This window comes from Myripristis murdjan, chromosome 11 (assembly GCF_902150065.1).
Source record: "Myripristis murdjan chromosome 11, fMyrMur1.1, whole genome shotgun sequence".
Lineage (NCBI taxonomy): Eukaryota > Metazoa > Chordata > Actinopteri > Holocentriformes > Holocentridae > Myripristis > Myripristis murdjan.
Window position 1 is genome coordinate 13,279,600 of NC_043990.1, and position 19,686 is coordinate 13,299,285.

The 19,686-nt window shown below is 41.1% G+C and overlaps 2 protein-coding genes across 8 annotated transcripts; both read left to right on the forward strand.

The window, feature by feature from the left end:
- Positions 1–2,157: 2,157 nt before the first annotated feature.
- Positions 2,158–9,521, forward strand: atp5if1a (ATP synthase inhibitory factor subunit 1a). 4 transcript variants are annotated; one of them, XR_003928916.1, is made up of 4 exons: positions 2,167–2,790; positions 4,476–4,657; positions 5,293–5,880; positions 7,953–8,011. XR_003928916.1 is itself a non-coding variant. In XM_030063164.1 (4 exons), the coding sequence occupies exons 1-3, from the start codon at positions 2,640–2,642 to the stop codon at positions 5,874–5,876; spliced, it is 921 nt and encodes a 306-aa protein (XP_029919024.1). In that variant the 5' UTR covers positions 2,179–2,639; the 3' UTR covers positions 5,877–5,880; positions 7,953–8,011. The 4 variants fall into 4 exon arrangements, 3 of the variants coding, with proteins under 3 accessions (XP_029919026.1, XP_029919024.1, XP_029919025.1); XM_030063164.1 differs by having other exon boundaries at positions 2,179–2,790; positions 5,289–5,880; XM_030063165.1 differs by lacking the exons at positions 2,167–2,790; positions 4,476–4,657; positions 5,293–5,880 and adding exons at positions 7,201–7,382; positions 9,161–9,521 and having other exon boundaries at positions 7,953–8,065.
- A 1,017-nt stretch (positions 9,522–10,538) lies between these two features.
- Positions 10,539–18,390, forward strand: LOC115367427 (heterogeneous nuclear ribonucleoprotein R). 4 transcript variants are annotated; one of them, XM_030063162.1, is made up of 15 exons: positions 10,539–10,722; positions 11,421–11,581; positions 11,685–11,803; positions 11,903–12,010; positions 12,122–12,235; positions 12,351–12,527; positions 12,999–13,134; positions 13,365–13,570; positions 13,667–13,816; positions 13,907–14,028; positions 14,147–14,685; positions 16,240–16,300; positions 16,643–17,354; positions 17,600–17,752; positions 18,162–18,390. In XM_030063162.1, exons 2-12 carry the CDS (start codon positions 11,425–11,427, stop codon positions 16,272–16,274), a joined length of 1,863 nt encoding a protein of 620 aa, XP_029919022.1. In that variant the 5' UTR covers positions 10,539–10,722; positions 11,421–11,424; the 3' UTR covers positions 16,275–16,300; positions 16,643–17,354; positions 17,600–17,752; positions 18,162–18,390. The 4 variants fall into 4 exon arrangements, with proteins under 4 accessions (XP_029919022.1, XP_029919020.1, XP_029919023.1 ...); XM_030063160.1 differs by having other exon boundaries at positions 10,540–10,722; positions 17,285–17,354; XM_030063163.1 differs by having other exon boundaries at positions 10,540–10,722; positions 17,285–17,354; positions 18,168–18,390.
- The last annotated feature ends 1,296 nt before the right edge of the window (positions 18,391–19,686 follow it).

The following is a 19,686-nucleotide window of genomic DNA, read 5'->3' on the forward strand; positions in this document are numbered from 1 at the left end:
ACTGCCTCGGTGTTGCAGTTGCCCTTTATTTCTATGAAGAAGGTAAAGTCAGTACAACATGGATCTTTGTGAAAATAAATCTGTCTTGGGAGGTGACAGCTAAAATATCTTCAAGACAAGAAGATTAGAGTGCAGTTTTCAAGACTACAGACTATATGCTGAGCAAATCTGCAGAGACTCAGCAGTTGATTTTATTTGCAAGTATATTATTATATTCTTACATTTTGTAATTATAATTTTCAAAAATTACTGCATAATTCAAGTATAATATAGTATACAAAATATACCAAAAAAAAAAAACTCCCAAAGCCTCTCAGTTTTAGTTGCCTCTTGTTCTCTGTGTGTGTGTTTCAGTTTACACACATTATACCAGGGGACAGAACGTACAGCTCCACGTGTGGCTCTGTGACAGAAGTCACATGGCTTTCGAGAGAAACGAATAAACAAACACAAATAAAACAAATAAAATAAAAACAACAAATAAAACATTAAAAATAAAATTAGGATTAAAATTCAACTACTACTGCTAGGGTCTCTCTCTCTCTCTCTCTCTCTCTCTCTCTCTCTCTCTCTCTCTCACGCACACACGCACACACGCACACACACACACACACACACACTGAAGACCCTTGAAGATTAGTTTAGTTGACATTTTTGCAGTAGTGAAATGTCTGGCTATGTAATCTATTTTTCTGCTGTAACACAAAAAGTAAAGTTAGAAGTGAAGTAAAGTACATCTATTTATCTGTTTATCTGTTTATCTATTTAACCTCTGCTCAGACAGTTTTTATAGTGCTGTGTTTCTCATGTGTCATATCTGTGGGCTGTTGACTGGCAGTGGGTGAACTCGCCGGGGAAAAAAAAGAAAAGAAAAAACGCAAACGCACATTTTTTCACCTGCAGTTGGAACAAATCTAAGTTCCTTTCGTAATCAGCTACGCAGTGTCTGGGGCTTTTATTGTGGAAAACATGGAGGACAGTGACAATGAAGTAAAAGAGAGAGCGGAGGTAGCAAAACCAAACAGTTTGCAAACATTTTGAATCACCGCAACCCTGTGAGGTTTTTGATGGTACAGACATGACTATGTGCGCAGAAGATTTTAGGCTTATGGGCCCAGTATGTTTCAAGATGACATTGAAAACAATAAACAAACAATAAACAAGATGCCTTTGACCTGCTGCATGTGTTTGCTTATTTGCATTGTTTTAACTCCATTGCATAACTACCGGGATTGTGTGCATACTTTTATATCCTCTTTTTTATGTGTCTTTCCTCCATATTAACAGGCCAAGGCCCTTTCCGTACAGAACACAGTGGGCAAACAATTTATCAAGAGTGTCCATGGCTGAACGTTTGCATTTTGCCTGTCTATTCATCGTGCTCATTGTTGAACTGCCCACAAACAGTTTGGGTGGTTTTGAGTGGACGGGGCACGTCATTACAGCAGCGCCACGCCTCCAGCTGCTTGTTGACCGTCAACTGTGGCGGGTTCAGATGATGACAGGGGAGTGTCAGGGACGGTGAGCTCATTCAGCACCACACCGCAGTGAGCATTGTCAGCTCGGCAGGACCCCTCATCCGTGAGTCTCTGTTATGACTCATCTGTACTAAACACCCACCATCTCTCGGTGTGCGAGGCTTCTCTTTGTGCCCGAGAGTGTCTCATCCAGCACTTGAGAGACGAGTGCTGTTCCATCCTTTTGACTAATACCTATAGGAACGTCAGACTGGCGTAGTCTACACCCTGCGGCTGGGAACATCAACTTAGGCAGGCCCATGCAGCTTTTTAAAACTATGCTGTTGTAGATGAATGTGATCAATAATGGATAAACAGGACATAATTAGGATATAATGTTATATCTTTGAACATCAAAGAAACAGGGGCAGGAAGCAAATCTTGAGAGGCAACAGTAGCCTACCATGATAGCCTAATACTTGAGTCACAGTTTACAACTCCATAGAATATAATAGGATACTAGTGTAGTGAAATGTATTTGTACAAAACAACCATCTGTAAAAAAAAAAAAAAAAAAAAAAAAAAAAAAAAAAAAAAAAAGGACTTGTTTAGTGTGTTTTCGACAGGGTACAAACACTGCCTCTTGTATATTCATCCAAACCATCAGGACTGGCTTTGAGAGTCTGTGGCCGACCATCGACCAGCATGTCTGCAGCGCGTCTGCACCATTGGCCCTCGTCGGCCCTCGTCGGCCGACCGGAAGCCGTCGCCTCATGAGGAGAGAAACGGAAATGAGCAGAGTAGGCAGTGGACACAGTACAGAGGGCGCAAACATAACCTTATTTTGAAGTTTCAGTTATCATTTCAGAGGATTTTTGTCCCTGCTGGGAAACAGGGGCCTGCATCTCACCGCGTCTGTCCGTCTGGCTGTCGGCGCGTCGGTCGGCGGGTCTGTGCCTGGAGGCAGATTGGGGCCACAGCAGAATATCTCCATATTTATCCGGACAATCGCCGTGATATTTGGTGACAACATTCATGCCAGCTAGAGGATGAAACCTGGCAATTTTGGTGACCCAGTGACCTTCCCTGCAGCGCCACCAGCGGGGCATGTGCGCTCTGGATAATGCGCTATTTTTTTTTTTTAATTAATATTAATATTATTATTACTGTAATTGCAAGGACATGGCCAACTGGACTCAGGAGGCCGAGGAGCACCTGGTTACCATGGTGGAGGAGAGGCCGGCTCTGTACGACATCAGGGAGAGTTTGTACACCAACAAAGTGGTCAAAGCGGACCTGTGGCGGCAGATTGAGAATAAACTTGTGATATCAGGTAAGACTTTGGCCTTTATAGTGGAAACTTCTTTTAATAGTCCCCCCCTTGTGTCGGATTATTGATGTCTAAATACTGGCTTCATCAGGGCTGCACTATATGAGCAAATGTCATACCACGATATTTATGCCAAATATCTTAATCGCGATATGACTGGGTTCACACTTATTGGGATTTTTAAGTGGTGTAACAGTGAAAATTACATTACATCACTGTTTTAGGCTGACCCTAACCATAAATTTGATGTTGTCCATATCTTTGCCTTTTGAGATATTAATACCACATATGTTTATATCTAGATAGTGATATGATTGAAACCAGTTTTATATATATATACAGTACTCACAAAAAGTTAGAGATATTTGGCTTTTCGGTGAAATTTATGGAAAATATAAAAAGTTCACGCTACAGTGATATTATATCATGAAAGTAGGGCATTTAAGTAGAAGCATATACTGGTGATCCTCATCTCAAACAATTTCTTGAAACAAAAGCCAACAACAGTGGTGGATATACCACAACAAAAAATGTCAGTGTCAATAACTTGTCATGTGCCCTTGAGCACCAATTACAGGTTCATCCTGAAATTTCACCGTAGTGTGAGTAGTGTGTGTGTGTGTGTGTGTGTGTGTGTATATATATATATATATATATATATACATAGATAGATAGATAGATAGATAGATAGATAGATAGATATGATGTGAGTGTTCACACCACCGTCACATCAGCAGGAATCAGATGCTGGTACAGGACCACATGTGAGAGTAACCCAAATAAATCAAATCATTGACCCAAATCAATCAAATCACTGAAAACATCACATTCAGTGTTTTTTTTTTTTTTTTCTGATCACAATGGGATTAAAAAAACAGAGCTGTGTCACATTTGAGGAAAACATTCGATCAAGGCCTTTCTCTATACTGGCTGTCTGAATGTAGTATGTGTGACAGGGAACATAATGTCATGCAACTCTGACGCACAGCGATACAGGTTTATTGAGAGCTCACAATAGGCTCTATAGGCTCCATACACTAGGCCAAGAGCTTATACCCTGAACAACTTTTCATTATGTGGCGGCTGTGCCACTGTCACGGATGAACGTAATCATGGGAAAACACTGTATGCCAATATCTTTATTCCAAGCAACATGACACAAAAGGGACTCTGATGACACTATAGTAGTAAAAAAAATTAAACTGCTGGGTGGCTATAGTTTATTTACTACAGCTGGAAACCTTGTAAGAGCTTCAAGATTTCCCTAGTTGCCTACATTATGTGTAAGATTACATTATGTGAAGTTTACAAAAACTGTAATCTACTCTCAAGGGTAGATTAATCATTAATTAATCATTAATCATCTGACCCACACACTTTCCTGACAGTTGTCGGGGCAATCTGTGGTTTTAAATTTCATAACATAATTGCATTTTATTAGGGAAAAAATGGATTAGTGAAAACATTGACTGGCCAGTAGAAAGAAACCTCAGTGTTGAGCCCTGCAGTCTCATTGCTCTGAGTTGTGTTGCCAGCCAATGCAGAAAGTTTCTTCTTTCAGTATCAGGTTGTTTTCTAGCACAGTCTCATGACTTTCAGGGTAAAACTGGGTTACAACTTTGTTATGTAGTATTATGGACATGATCTGGACATGCTGACCAGGCGCAGCACTTGGCTTTATCTTTCAGAGAAATTTCTCAAAAAGCGGTGGGAGTCTCTGCGCACTCAATACACCCGGTACAAGAAACTTCCTCCCTCTGGGAGTGGAGGAGCACAGAGGACCGGCAGGCAGCAGTGGATCCTGACCCGCCTGCAGTTTTTAGAGCCCCACACCAAAAAGAAGGACACCACTCACAACCCTGCTCCCATGGTAACTGATCTATTTTATTTGTTGAGTAGAAATACCAAGTAGTGGCTTATTGCTTTCAGTTCATTTGCCAGAAGCCTATTTACTTGCTTGGTGTGCCATCTGGGTTTAGCATCTTAATTATGGTCAAGTAGCCAGTGATGGGTCAGGTAAGGTTGGGGTGTGCTCACCTCTATTCATGCCTTGCCTTCCACACCTGAGCTTGGGTTCCGTCTCCCATCATCTTCCACAATTGAAATTCAGTTTTGAAGATTTTAAAGGGCTATCTAGGTAGTCAACAAACAAACATAAAGTACCTGATACATAAACTTTGGTAACAATTTTAATTATAATAATTTTGTGGAGGTTTAAACTGCTGGGGTCAAACTGACCCCAAACATAAAGGATGTTAGTAAATTTGAACATAACAGGAGGATAAATAGATCAACTGCTGTGTATACACTTGTTTTTTTTTTTTTTTTTTCACATTATTAGGGCAATTAAATTCACACCAGTCCTTTTATGGCTGATCAGTTAGAGCCCAATTTTCACCCTCTTTTTACCTTATGATAACCAAACCTCCTCTATAATCAGTGTTCAGTATACAGTTTCAAGTTATTGAATTATATTCATTCATTCAGTTTCTTTTTTTAAGGAAGATTTGGGGGCACCTGTTGATTTAGATACCCGGGCAGACGACACCAGCAGCTTTAATATCGAGGTGCTATCGAGTCCGCCCCACTGTGAGACCCGGTCGAGCACCCCTGTAGAGGAACCTTGCGTCTCTGAGGCGGCGCCAGTACCTTACGCCCACATGGCCACATCCAGTATCTCTAGATCTGAGCCTACAACAATACCTTTCAGTGAGGAGCCTTGCCAAACCACCAAGAGAGATTCAAGCACCTCTGTGCCTCCGACAAAGCGGCGCAGGAAGATGCTGGAAGAGCCTGTCAGTTGGGAATCCACAAACTTGATGCGCATTATTGGTAAAACCCTGGAGAGATTAGGTTCCCGGGAAGAGCAAGACGATGAGATCTCTGCCTACTGCAAGAACATTGAGTGCAGAATGCGGAAATTGCCCCGACACGTACTGCCACATTTTGAGCACGAGGTGGACATCTGCCTTTACAAATACCTGGTGGGCCAGAGTCCAGGTAATCACTCAGGCCCAGGATGCACTGCAGACCAGCCCGAGGTGTTTCCATGCTCCCTGCCCCACATGTGCCTGAACAGGGGTAAATGATCAGGTAAATGATTTACGGAACTTCTTTTGATAGCATCACCTGTATTTGACAGGATCCTCCACTTAAAATGCCAAAAAGCACCACCATTTCCAAAGAACTGCATTAAAGCCTAACATATCAAAACAAATTTAGTTTACTGACAGACTGCAATCAAGGCACACATTCAAAATGTAGTGCTGAACTGATTTAATTTAAATAAGACAGCATGACAAGGTGCTCATTAAAGCTCATCTTTGTGAGTCTTACGCAGATCAGCTGTCTGATACTGTAAGAAAATTTTTATTGATCCTTTAACCTGTCAGCAGGTCTTTACTAAGTTATTAAGTCCAAACCTTTGTGGATAAATTACAGAAGGATCACAAATTAAAGGACAAATCAACATAAAGTGTCTTAGTAAGGTGTTGGGTCACCATGAGCCACCAGAACAGCCTTAGAGCTCCTTGGCGGAGATTCTCCAAGTCTCTGAACTCCACTGGAGAGATCGAGCTCCATTCTTCCAAAAGATTTTCCCTCAACTGGTGTTTTGATGAAGGTGGTGAAGAGAGATAACACATCAATCTAAAATCTCCCATAGGTGTTGAGCTGGGTTGCAATCTAGTGGCTGTGAAAGTCATATAATTTTATTTACAACATTTTCATCCTCATCAAACCACTCAGTAAGCCCTTGTGGCCTGTGGATGCAGTGCTGACATCCTGGAAGTAACCACTCACATAAGGATAGAAATGAAGGTGATCACTCAAAATAACTTATTACTGATGTTCAGTGAACCTTCCCTCTAAGAGGACAAGTGAGCCACACCATACCATGAAAAAACTCCCCACCTCAATGAATCCTCTCACTGTGGGGGTCAAGTTCAGTCCTGTCTTGTTCTCTTGGAGGACACCAAACATGCACTCGCCCACTTGTAGAAAACAGTGAGGGATGACTCATCCAGCCACGTCACTTTTTTCCACATCTCTGTAGACCAGCACCACTGAACTCTCAAAAGTGCATTTGTCTTTGTAATAAGACGTTTATGCACTGCAACTTTACTCTAATATCCCTTTCTATGTACAAGATCTTTTGGAAGAATGATGCTCCATCCCTCCAGTAGAGTTCAGAGACAAGAGGCATATATAATCTATGCCAAGGAGCATTGGAGCTGTTCTGGTGTCTGCTGATGGCTTAAACATTTACCACAACGCTATAGGTTGGGTTCTCCTTTAATTTGTCACCCATGTGTAGCTAATAATGTTATTTCACTATTAAAATCAATGTAAGGCAGTGCTTGAGACAGTGGCTGCAATACCGGCTCATAACCTGCAGGTGGCAGCATAAACTCCAGAGGTGAAGTTTTTCCTCTACGCCCATATTGAGTCAAATTTCCGTATTCTGACTGAGTCTGTTAGCTGTTAGCCTTTAGCTCCAGGTACACTGAACAACCTGGTGGATAATGGCGAGGTTCCTTACCAGGTGCAACTTCAGGGGCTACATTGCCACTCAGATGAGAATGGCATCTGACCAGGTAAAGTCGCTTGCATTTGTTTCAGGTGACGTTTTGAACGCCAACTTTCCACATAGACAGCTTGCTGACGTTAGCTTGCTGGTTAGGGTTAGCTGACCTGGGAGCTAAATATGACTGAAAGGATGATAAACGAGTCAAGTAAAAGGATGTAAAATAAAAACCAGTGGTAAACTCATGTAGCCATGGTTACATGCCTTGGCTGATACTGCATGTGTCTAATTCGTAAACAAATTATAATTTCAGCAACAGATATACACTGTAGAGAAACGCCGTCATCTGCTGAGCCACTATTCAACATTTCCAATACAATATACGGCATTTTAAGTGCAACACCCCCATTCTTGTATAGTATTTATTATAGTTTCATATTTCCTAGATGTGTGCTTGTTATTTGTCTCTAATTGTCTTGTTAATGATCAGGTATAGCGCTCCTTGTATAATGACAGTACAGGCTTCCTGTTCAAACTAAAGAACTGCAAAGTTGTATGATAAGCTGATTTTTCCCTACTAAATCCTATATATGATGTGATTCAGGCGATGTCAGCAGGTTGTTGTGTTTGTTTGTTGCAGCTTGGGGAGCTGGGGAAGGGAGCAGGGAAAGGTGGAGGTGGAGGAGGCTCGGTGAGGGAGGCAGGAGGAGCTTTTGGGAAGCGAGAGGCAGCAGAGGAGGAGAGATACTTCAGGTGAGTGTGCCAGGATCAAATCTGCAAGTTAACTTTTCCCCCGGAGGGTTTTCCACCGTAGGCCTACTTTATTTGATTAAACTCAGGTCAAGTGTATGAAGTTTACATGTTACATACATTTTTCATTAGAGAAGAATCTGCAAATATACATCAGTATAAAATTAATATAAAAATTAATTGCAATGAAATTTTCAAGAGTAGTCAAATATGTTTTACAATCAGAATCCTTACAAATGGTAAACAAGTGTAATTGTATTAAGCCAAATCATTTTATGGATATAGCCTAATATTTAGCCAAAATAATAATCAAATTAATTATATGAGATGTATCTATGGGAAAACTGTGATTGTTAAACATGGGTAACATATCAGTCTTTATTAGTAGCCTATGAAATCTAAATCTTTTGACAAATTATGCTGTAAATCAAACCAAAACGAAGTACTATGAAAACAATCTGCAAAGGCATGTTCAATAGTTTGCTACATACAACCAAAAAAGTGCAAATGTTGGTTATAGTTGGGACACAAAAAACTATAGATAGATAGTAGAGCTGCACAATATGGACAAAATTTCATACCTTGATATTTATGTCAGATATGTCAGTAGTGGTTTTATATACAATATCGCTCTGGGTTCACACTTATTTGAAATTTTAGGTGTAGCAACAGTGAAAATGAAGCATTCTTCAAAAAACAGAGCAAACCAATCACTGTCTTAGACTGCATTAAAATAAATTTTTAAAAAAATAATAAAATCAAGCATCTTGCTGCAACCTCTGCTCTGACACAATGCTTCAACAATATTTATAAGTGTAACAACAATGAAAACTGAGCATTCTCCGAAACACAGCAGAATAATAATAACAACTGGATGTGCAGTTACTTCACAAAGTATTTTATTGATCAGAACAGACTAACCACTGCTTTAGGATAACTGTAACCCTAAATTTGATATTGTCCATATCATTGCCTTTTCAGATATTAATATCACACATATATAGATAATGATATGATAACAATGTAGTGTTCAGCCCTAATATCTAGGAATATCAGCTAGCCTTTGTTAAATACTTGTTTTGACTGTCCCCCCTGCAGGCAGAAGGAGAAGGAGCAGCTGGCAGCCCTGAGGAAGCACCACGAAGAGGAGATCGACCATCACAAAAAAGAGATTGAGCGCCTCCAGCGAGAAATCGACCGCCATTGGGGCAAGATCAGGAAGCTAAAACACGACGACTAAGCCTCAGATTCTGCCAGCAATCATTCCACTCCACAACACTCCGGCCTTAAAAAAAAAAAAACAGAATCACGTTTGGTTTTTGTTTTTTTTGCCAACGTAGTAATTATGAAGGAATAGACTGATTGGCTGCCAGTCAAGGCAGGTGCTGTATGAGATTGTGTATGATGTGTCAAACTAAAATTTTGACTGCTAAAAATAATAAAGTGCCCAGTTTTTTTATTTCCTTTTATTTTGGGGTGAGGCGGGGGATTTTTGTTTTCTGCATACATCTTGTTAGACCCATTTGCATCGTCTCCGTCTTAATTTGTCAGCAATTTAGTTTTATATTATGAAGAGGCACACTGTGTAAGACAAGTGTAATGTTTTCCATTAGACCACATAACCTTGCATATAGAAGTGTCCAAAATAGAAACATATCATATCAGTGAATATTTGATCTCCAGGGTTGGACATTTTCAAGCTGAAGCGCTTGATTTACCCCTCAGCACTGCCTGGAATTGTCAGGGATGCTGCTCAGGTTGAGAAATACTATCACTTGGATGACCTTTTGTCGCTCTTTTGCATTTGTTAAAAGATGTCGAAGATAGTTAGCAGTCAGTGCATTGTGTCGAATGAGTATAATATCAGTTTTTAAGTGTATTCAATTTTTCCTAATTTATATTTTCCAGTTTTGTCTCTTCCTATTTTCCTATTTTCCAATTTATACTATATCATATAAAATATTTTCCATATGGCTGAACCAAATCTGACAGTCTCTGCCACCCAGCACCAGGCATCAGTGACAGCCACATGGAAATTATACTTAAAATTATACATTATTAGTATACGGCTATTTTACATTTTCTGTTCTATAAATATTTTGCATGTGTTAAATTATACATAGTCTATGCAAATGATCAAAGGTGAAAGTCTAATATAATTTAGTATATTTTTTATTATTCTTTTATTATTCTTATAGGGTATGCAGTTTTTTTTTTCTAACATTTTTTGTATTGATCCACTTTATTTTGTCACTTGTGTTAATGATATATATTTCTCCTAATGGTGAAAGATAGATTTTTTGCAGTCTACTATTGTTCCTGTGCAATGTGTAGACAACCTGCTGCTGTAACAAGACCTTCCCTTTCATTGGGGTCAGTGAAGTGCATCTGTCCATCTGTGTGTGCACGTTGAGGACGTCCGGCGGCGCCTCCCTGCTGCAAACAAAACGAACACACCCGCCCCTGCTCTCCGCTCCCCCTCCAAGTCTCGCGTTGCTTGCCGAGCGGTGGCGTTGTTCTGGCGACGACGAGACTGTCTGGATATCTGTCTCGTGGGTACATCTAAACGTAATATTCCTAATAGCCGTTTTCCGTTCGTTTAACACGCTAATTGTCGGACAGTTTCGTTCGCGCTGCTGTTATTTCCCCGAAATAGCTCGGTAAGTTTCGCTAACTTCAGTGTTTGTGCCGTATACGTCGCCTAACGTGTGTCTGAATCCTGAAAGGTGTCTTTCTGCACGGCGAGGCCTTCCCTTTTAGCCGTACCGATAAGCTCGTTAGCTAGCCAGCAAGCTAATACCTGTTTTTGTTTTCGCCACAAGCTGAGGATGAGAGCCGCGGTGATGTGTTTAACTCGAACTGCTGTGTGCCTTTATTTGTTTACTTGTTTGGTATGAGTCATACTGATGTCTCCAGGCTGCGTATTTAAACGTGGAATAACAGTGGATCTCGTTAGCTAGCAGGCTGCATGTGAGGGGGGCGGGACGCTGGCTCTCATAGGTTTGAAAGGAGTAATGGCAAGACTTGATGGTCGCACGTAATGTCACTGTGCATATAAACCTGTTCAAACTTGTGATTCATGTAACTTATTTTAAATATACCTGTACTAATACTATGGAAGTCTGCGTTGGATCTAACTGCTAAAAAAAAAAAAAAAAAAAAAGCCATGACCCATTTGTATAGAGTGGAAGTCAGTCAGTCACTATAAACAACAGTTATAAGCTTAGTTGAGAGTGTATTGGTAAAGCCACACAGTTGCTGCATATTCTGTTCACCCCACACAGAAATGAACAGTGTGTAAAGAGTGAACCATGTATATTACATCATTTTTATTTGTTTGTTTTTCTTCATACTTAAGAATAATGGCTGCCGCTGAGGTGAACGGTAGTTCTGCCCCGGCAAAGGAGGAAGAGGAGCCCATGGATGTGTCAACAACGCACACAGAGAACTACCAGACGCTCATCGATGCCGGACTGCCTCAGAAAGTTGCTGAAAGTTTGGATAATATCTTCCAGACAGGTGGGTGTAGCTCGTCCAACCATGACGTTTCATATTCATCAGCTTTGCTTGGGTGTTTTAGGGAATCATGCTGAGCTTATAAATGTCTATCTTCAAATTGCAGGCCTGGTTGCATATGCTGACCTGGACGAGAGGGCTATTGATGCTCTGCGGGAGTTTAATGAGGAAGGAGCGCTCACTGTGCTGCAGCAGTTCAAAGAGAGTGACCTGTCCCATGTGCAGGTAAGCACTTGGACTGCATGTTAATTAAAATTTATTTTATGTTGTTCAGTGTTTTTATCGTTAATAAATCTTGGTGTATCATTACTATTTTTATTCCAGAACAAAAGTGCTTTCCTGTGTGGAGTAATGAAGACTTACAGACAGAGGGAAAAGCAAGGAAGTAAAGTACAGGAGTCTACCAAAGGTCCAGATGAGACAAAAATAAAGGTAAACTGTTTGGGCCTGGGCTTGTGACAAAGTAGGTCATGCACTATCTTTGAAATGAGATCATCTGAGCTTGCATACGCCAACTTGTGGTGACGTTTTATTCTTTTTCAGGCTCTGTTGGATCGGACAGGATATACCCTGGATGTCACCACAGGGCAGAGGAAATATGGAGGTCCCCCACCTGAGGAAGTGTTCAAAGGCACACAGCCTGGGATTGGAACTGAGGTGAGCAGTCTGTGCTGTGGTAAAGGTAACATTGTGAAAACATGTTCAGATCCTGTTTAACTGTGTGCTTTATAGTCCTAAAACCTGTCCCACCTGTTCCATATGTGTGTCTCAGGTGTTTGTGGGAAAGATTCCCAGGGACCTCTATGAGGATGAGCTGGTGCCTCTCTTTGAGACAGCTGGTCCGATCTGGGACCTCAGGCTAATGATGGACCCTCTCTCTGGTCAGAATAGAGGGTATGCCTTCATCACTTACTGCAACAAGGAGGATGCACAGGAGGCTGTAAAGCTTGTAAGTCCAAACCATACCTACCAGATTTTGAATTATTAAGGAACTGAAACTTATCAGGAAGCTTCAAAGTGGTGTATTCTTTCAGTCTCATCTCAAGTTTTCTTGCAGTTGTATGTGTGTTCAATTAAAGAAATCAGTTGTTCATGGGTATATGCGATTCATAAAATTGTACACGTGGAAACATGTACAAGAAAATAATATATTCTGTAATTTAACATTTAATTTGAAAAGATGTCTAGAAAAAAAATCAGAACGTTTATAGGCTAGACAAATAAACAAATACTTGATGCCCATATGTCATTCATTTTTGTCTTGTAGAAACATAGGCGTGCTGGGATTCCCAAAACACTCTTGATGCTAAAATTGTTTTTTTTTTCAGTTTATCTTGAGTGAAACTCAGTTGTGCCAAGGCTCAGTATGCTTGCATGACTCATCCATTGCCAGTTTCTCACCTTTCTGTTTTATTTCCAGTGTGATAACTATGAAATCCGGTCTGGGAAGTACTTGGGAGTGTGTATATCTGTTGCAAACAATCGCCTGTTTGTTGGATCAATTCCAAAGAACAAGACAAGAGAAAGTATACTGGAAGACTTTGGAAAAGTTACAGGTCAGTCGTAGTCACAGTAAATTAATTGGTCTCTGTGATTTCATAATATGCTGTCATCTGTCCTTCTTCAGCCGTAGAATACAGGCATTTAAAAAAACACAATGGTGAATTGCTACAAGAGCACACATTTAAACAAATCCTAAGTCATGTAGGACAATTACGTGAAGAGAACTGAAATGTGAGCATTTGCTGGCAACTTACATTAGTGGTTTTATTTTTCTGCTTTTCAGAGGGGCTGCAGGAAGTGATCTTGTACCACCAGCCAGATGACAAGAAGAAGAACCGCGGCTTCTGTTTCCTGGAGTATGAGGACCACAAGTCTGCAGCACAGGCCCGCCGCCGCCTCATGAGTGGCAAGGTGAAGGTCTGGGGGAACCCAGTCACCGTAGAGTGGGCTGACCCGGTCGCTGAGCCAGACCCGGAGGTCATGGCCAAGGTTAGCGAGTATAATATCTCATTCTCTCTCTCCAAAAGATAATAGACATTTGGTTCACTTTTACATGGTATCAGAAACCATTTTTTTCCTACATAGGTTAAGGTGCTCTTTGTAAGGAAACTGGCCACGCCAGTGACTGAGGAGCTCCTTGAGAAGACCTTCTCACAGTTTGGAAAGCTGGAGCGAGTTAAAAAACTCAAAGACTATGCCTTTGTCCATTTTGAGGAAAGGGATGCTGCTGTGAAGGTGGGTTGTCCAACCTGTTGAAAAAGTGTTTTGCTTACCACATAATGTTACACATGGTGGAGTGTGGTGAACTGTTTTTATTGTTGTTAGGCTATGGAAGAAATGAACGGAAAGGAGCTTGGGGGAGAGGAGATTGAGATCGTCTTGGCAAAACCCCCAGACAAGAAGAGGAAAGAACGCCAGGCAGCTCGGCAGACTACCAGGAATACAGGGTGAGGAAAAAGAATTGATCAGATTTGTCACCTGACTGAACACCTGTTAAATCTAATAGCATTCAACCTAAAATAAGGAATTGAGTCACAGTAATATTTCTTATTCTTCCCTCTGCAGGTATGACGACTACTACTACTACCCACCTCCACGTATGCCCCCACCAGGCCGGGGGAGAGGCCGTGGTGGCCGAGGAGGCTATTCCTATCCACCAGATTACTATGGATATGAAGACTACTATGATGACTACTACGGATACGACTATCACGACTACCGTGGTGGCTATGAAGACCCCTACTACGGCTACGAAGACATGTACAGCATGAGGGGCCGTGGTGCTCGTCCCAGCAGGGGGGGGCCTCCTCCACCGAGGGCCCGCGGAGCACCACCAGCACGAGGCAGGGGGGGCTATGCACAGAGGGGGCCACCCCTTGGCGGTCCAAGGGGCGGCCGAGGAGGACGGGGAGCTCCCTTCCAGCCACAGAGGGGCCGCGGTCCTCGTGGTGCCAGGGGGAATCGCGGGGGCAACGTCGGCGGGAAGAGGAAGGCGGACGTGTTTAACCAGCCTGATTCCAAGCGCCGCCAGACCAACAATCAGCAGAACTGGGGGTCCCAGCCCATCGCCCAGCAGCCCCTGCAGCAAGGGGCCGACTATTCCGGTAACTATGGTTACAGTAATGACACCCTGGAGTTTTCACAGGATTCTTATGGGCAGCAGTGGAAGTAGATGCACCAAAAGGTATTTGGCAAAGTAAGCAACAACAAAAAAGAGAAAAAGAACAATAAAAAGAAAAAAAAATCAGGATATTGGCCCCAATTTTTGATTGACTTTTTATTCTTCATCCCTCATGAAAAAATCTATTCACTGAAAAAAAGTGGACAGACCCCAGAATTGGCTCGAGTTGATTGGCTGGAAAGCGTTTTGGCTGAAGAAGTGAGCGTAACCGTTTTGCTGAATCATTTCTTACTTCTACGGTTACATTGGGACATGTGTCTTAAAACACACACAAAACACTTTTATTGTTACTTTTTGTTCCTGATTCTTTTAAAGCCAACAATGAACATTAAAAATGGACTTTCGTTTTCAAAAGTCTGAGAGGACATTAAATCATGAATATTGCCTTGCAGGAAGTTTGTGTCCATGCCCCTCCCCTCCCCTCCCCTACTTGTATTCCCTTTATTTGTGGTTTCTCATAGTTGCTTAGGGACTTGCTTGTAAATAAATGCATATGGTTAGAGCTTCATATTCATTTTTTTCAGTGGTGGAGAAAAGAATCCACAGGAAGGAAGGAAACAAGTTTTGTAACGTTCAAAGTGTATGCCTAGAATTTCTAGAGGTAGATAACTTGTGTTTTTTTTTAAACTGATATCATCATAACCTCCTATGTTTTCTTTTGAACTTGCCCGATAGAATTTGGTTTGGCTTACCTTAAGAGCCATAGCAGTTTGTTCTCTGATGTTCTTTGTATTTATAACTTTTACGTTTGTTCCGTTTCAATAAAACTCAGTTGAGCATCAGTCAATTGTCAAGATACCTCAAATTCAATGTTGTCATTCAATATTTGATTTGATTTCTACCTCAATTTTCACATTTGGATGAAGATCTTCTTTTACCAGTCAAATTTTTTGCCTCTGAGGATAAGCAAAGACCCACTGAAATTGTGCGATCAGACAACTGGACAAGAGAACTCTAATGGTGTTTGGGTGATAGAATGATGAAACAGGATTTTAACCCTTTATTTTCCTTTGCATGTTATATTAGACTGCAGTCATTCCTTGCACTCATAATCCATGCATTGAATATTACAGCAGTACCAAGAACTGTTTAAGAATTGTCACACCTAAAAATACTATGGGAGCTTCATTCATTTAAACAGCAACATTGACTGTTGAATGGGTTTGTACAGAAGGCCTAAATCATCGCTTCTCAAACCGCAGAAGAGCTGTTGAACATTCATTTCTAATTCCAAAATCTGCACAACTTCTCAACCACGGCTTCTCTCCTTTTGAAGACGCTAAGGATTTAACCATCCAAAGGGTTAAAATTCTTTTAAGTTCACCATTGTGCTTTTGCTGTAGCAATTGTTCATCTGTCACAAGTTCTTGTTTTCCATAGCAGAGTGCTTTGACAATCTGGTAATCTTTGCCTTTTGGTACCATGATATCATTGTATTTTGTTTGATGTCTCTGTCCTCTTATTCCAACCTGCCTAGGTGGAGAAGCATTGAGAGCGGCACCGCTAGAGTGAGGAACTCACCTGAACGGTACTCAAGGGTGAGCTAGCCTTGCACAGAGTACTGTCTCCTCACCTGCAGCTAATTGTAATTACTGGAGAAACTGTAGTCATAAATACACTACATGTTTTTTTCCCTACTAATATACTGTACTATGAGTCAGATTTTTATTCAGTAGGACTCGGATTTTTTTTCAGGTCGTCAAGAATACCAGTTACTTCAACTGACTGTGAAGAATCAGTCAAAATATTTAAAATGATTGTATTACTTGGATGTTTTGGGGGTTTAGTGAACAAAAATGAACTGTTCCAAGTTACTCCATAAGCCAATTGACCAGTCATGCACAACACAATACTTAGTGGCTAAATGTTTGTTTCATTAGGTTGGATTACACGACCAAAAGGTATACAGTCAAGGATTTGGTAAGAGCTGTCAAGCCAAAACCCTGCAAACACCTGTTTTCTTGTGTTAGCCCACTGCACCAAAATCATGTCAGCTGTCTCCATGCCACATTCCAGGAGAGGGGGTTTGGTTGGGCGGACATTTCCCCTCTTACACCACTAGGGGTAGCAATATTGTACAAGCACAAGTAGTGGTCCTTTGTTCTGCCATTATTTTACATCGTATTTATTGGTCATTTCCCGAGTTGAAAAGGTCGTGTCTGGATGGATTGTAATTATAGAAAATGATTTTTTCAAAATTATTCAAATTGCAGTGGGTTTACTGAATTAAATGATGCCAAAATAGGCAGATGTTGGAACAATGGATGTGCCTCGAAACTGATGTTTGTACTCTTTATGACCACATGATGGCAGCAGGGGGCTTACCATAAGGCTTATTTATTTTGGTTTCCAGAGGTAAGGCACTGATGTAGGGACTCTTGTGTTACTGCTGAGAGCCGAGTCTATAAAAGTAAACACGTATTGAAGATTTTTCTTTCTTTAAAATGCCATTACAGACCTCGAAGTCTTTCAATAGTTTCTCAATTAGACCTGTTTCTTTATATGTTGCCTCTTGTCACCAGGCAGTAAAGGAGCTGCCCTCTATCCATGTGAATGAAACAAAGAATTCACACGAATGGAATGGACTTATTGGTAAGATGTTCATTATCCGAACTAATGCTTAGAAATTACATCTATTAAATTGTGTTTCTCTATATATGTCTGTTTTTAAACGTGGTGTTTGTCACAGTTGTCTCCTTAATGGTATTGACCCATTTACTTCCAGAGCATGTAAGTTATGTTGTTAAAGCCAGATCCTACACAGGTGCTTACAAAAAGAAGGTTTTCAGATATTACCACAGTTTGTTAACTTGCACTTTTTGTGTGGCCCTTTCTAGTTCTGAGTCAGGAGACTATTCTCCACAAGATGCAAGCCTGAGCCATCGCAGGGTTTGACATCCCTCAGAACGATCTGCTCACAGGCCTGCACAGCACTGAGCGGTTCTCATGGTGCAGTAGCTGGCAGCCTTGTTTGTAAATCAAAGCATAAGGTATGGGTGAGGAATCATAGTGACCTGGTGCAGTTACACTGGTATTCATAAATGTGTTGGCTTGTAATATTTTTGTACTGTCTCAGCCTCATCAATTTAGACTGATTAAAATTTAAGTACATTAATATTCACCTTTCTGTCTTAGGTGACATCAAATTGAAGGTAGAGAAAAAAGGTGTTTCTCATAAAATTAAACTTAAGAGCATAATATATTTCCCAGTGTGAAAAGGCTAATCAAAACCACTGCATTTCCAAGCCAGCGTCCGGTCAACTTAGTAGTGCTTGCTTGGTAAATCCACGCTGCTCTGTATTTACAGCCCTTTGTGCTTTTTGTTGTGCTTTTGCACTATTGCTGCTGTTCTGATTATTTTTAAGCACTGATGTTGATTTTAATCCTGTTCCCATCCAGCTGCAGAGGCAGTAGGAGAATGCAGTCCTGTTGGTTCAGCAGCAGGCTGTTGTCCTGAGAGACATGACCCTGAGGCTGCAGGCTGTCAAAGAGGCCAGGAGCTGCATCGATCCGTGCTTTAACCAGCTGTACTGGTACCACGATACAACAGGACAACTTTGTGAATGCTGGGCACTGAAGAATTACCGTTGCTTTGCATTGCTGAATACATCTTATTTGTCAAAGTAAACTATTTGTGTGTGTATTTGTATGTGTTTATGCACAGAATTTTTTTTCTTTTTTTTTTTTTTTTTTTTTTTTTTTTTGCTTTATTTGAGAAAAGGTTCACTCTTACTGTCCAGAGTCACATCTTGTGTGATTATAAACTAAGGCCAGTTGTTTGCCTGTTTAGCCATCATATACAATAATTTATTTTTTCCATTTAGGTTTGGTGGAGTTTGGTGTTCATCATGCACCAAACTGACCTACTTGACCTGGCAATCAACAAATAGCTGCTCCCTGTGAATCTAAAACGTGATGCTTGGCTGGATCATATTATAGGAAAACAATGGCTTTATAGTCGTCATCCTGAACTGCAAGAATCAATGTGGAACCTCAGTTTTGTATTTGTTTTTATAAATCTGACCTGCGTGTGGTTCAAGCTGGCAGACATCCTTGGGTAATAATAATATTCACTTATCCCTGCAGCTTGTCAGGCAGCTGGGTAGTGTATGGTGCTGCTAGTCCATTTATGGGTTGGTTTGGTTCCTACATCTGGAAAATGGCGCTACAACTACGTGCAGACAAATCGTAGGCGAACTGCACATTTTGAAATGCCTTGATCGAAAAATCGCTATTGTAAATGCATAAATGGAGCAGTAATCCAAGTAATTTGGAGAAGTTTGTTGCACGTCGTCAGACACTAACACGGTACTCCTCACCTACGCTTTACAGTAACATGTCGGAGCGATAACAGCCTCGGCACCTTCTCTTCTTGTGTTTTCACGAATTCCAACGAAGCGACAACATTTGCGCCTTTTACTTTTCTGTGTTTAATGAAAACGTATTCCACAACATGTCCCGGTGCAGCGGCGTTATTTCACGCCACCCGAATTCCGCGTTTTCCACCTGTCTCTGATTGGCACCTTAACCTTAACCAATCGAACAGACGGAAGCAAAGAGCGCCAGCCAATCAGAGGCGGAGGAGGGCGGGTCTTCCCGGAATGCAGGTGGGGGAAAAGCCATAAGCAGCAGCCCATGGAGTTAGGGACCACATTAGAAGTGCACACCTTACACACGAAACGAAATAAATGTAAAATCTATTTTTACTTACTGGAATCAAATATCTTGTGCTAATCTCAAGGCCATGTTCAAGCACATTCAACTCCACTAGTTTTGTTCGTTTGTTCGTTTTTACCTCATGATGAAGATAAATTCGTCATTATTTCCAAGTGAAATTCAGGTATCCGATAGCTTGCACGTTAAACGTGATAGAAATAAATAATAAGGTACCAGTAAAAATGTTGACAAGACGATTTATTCATGG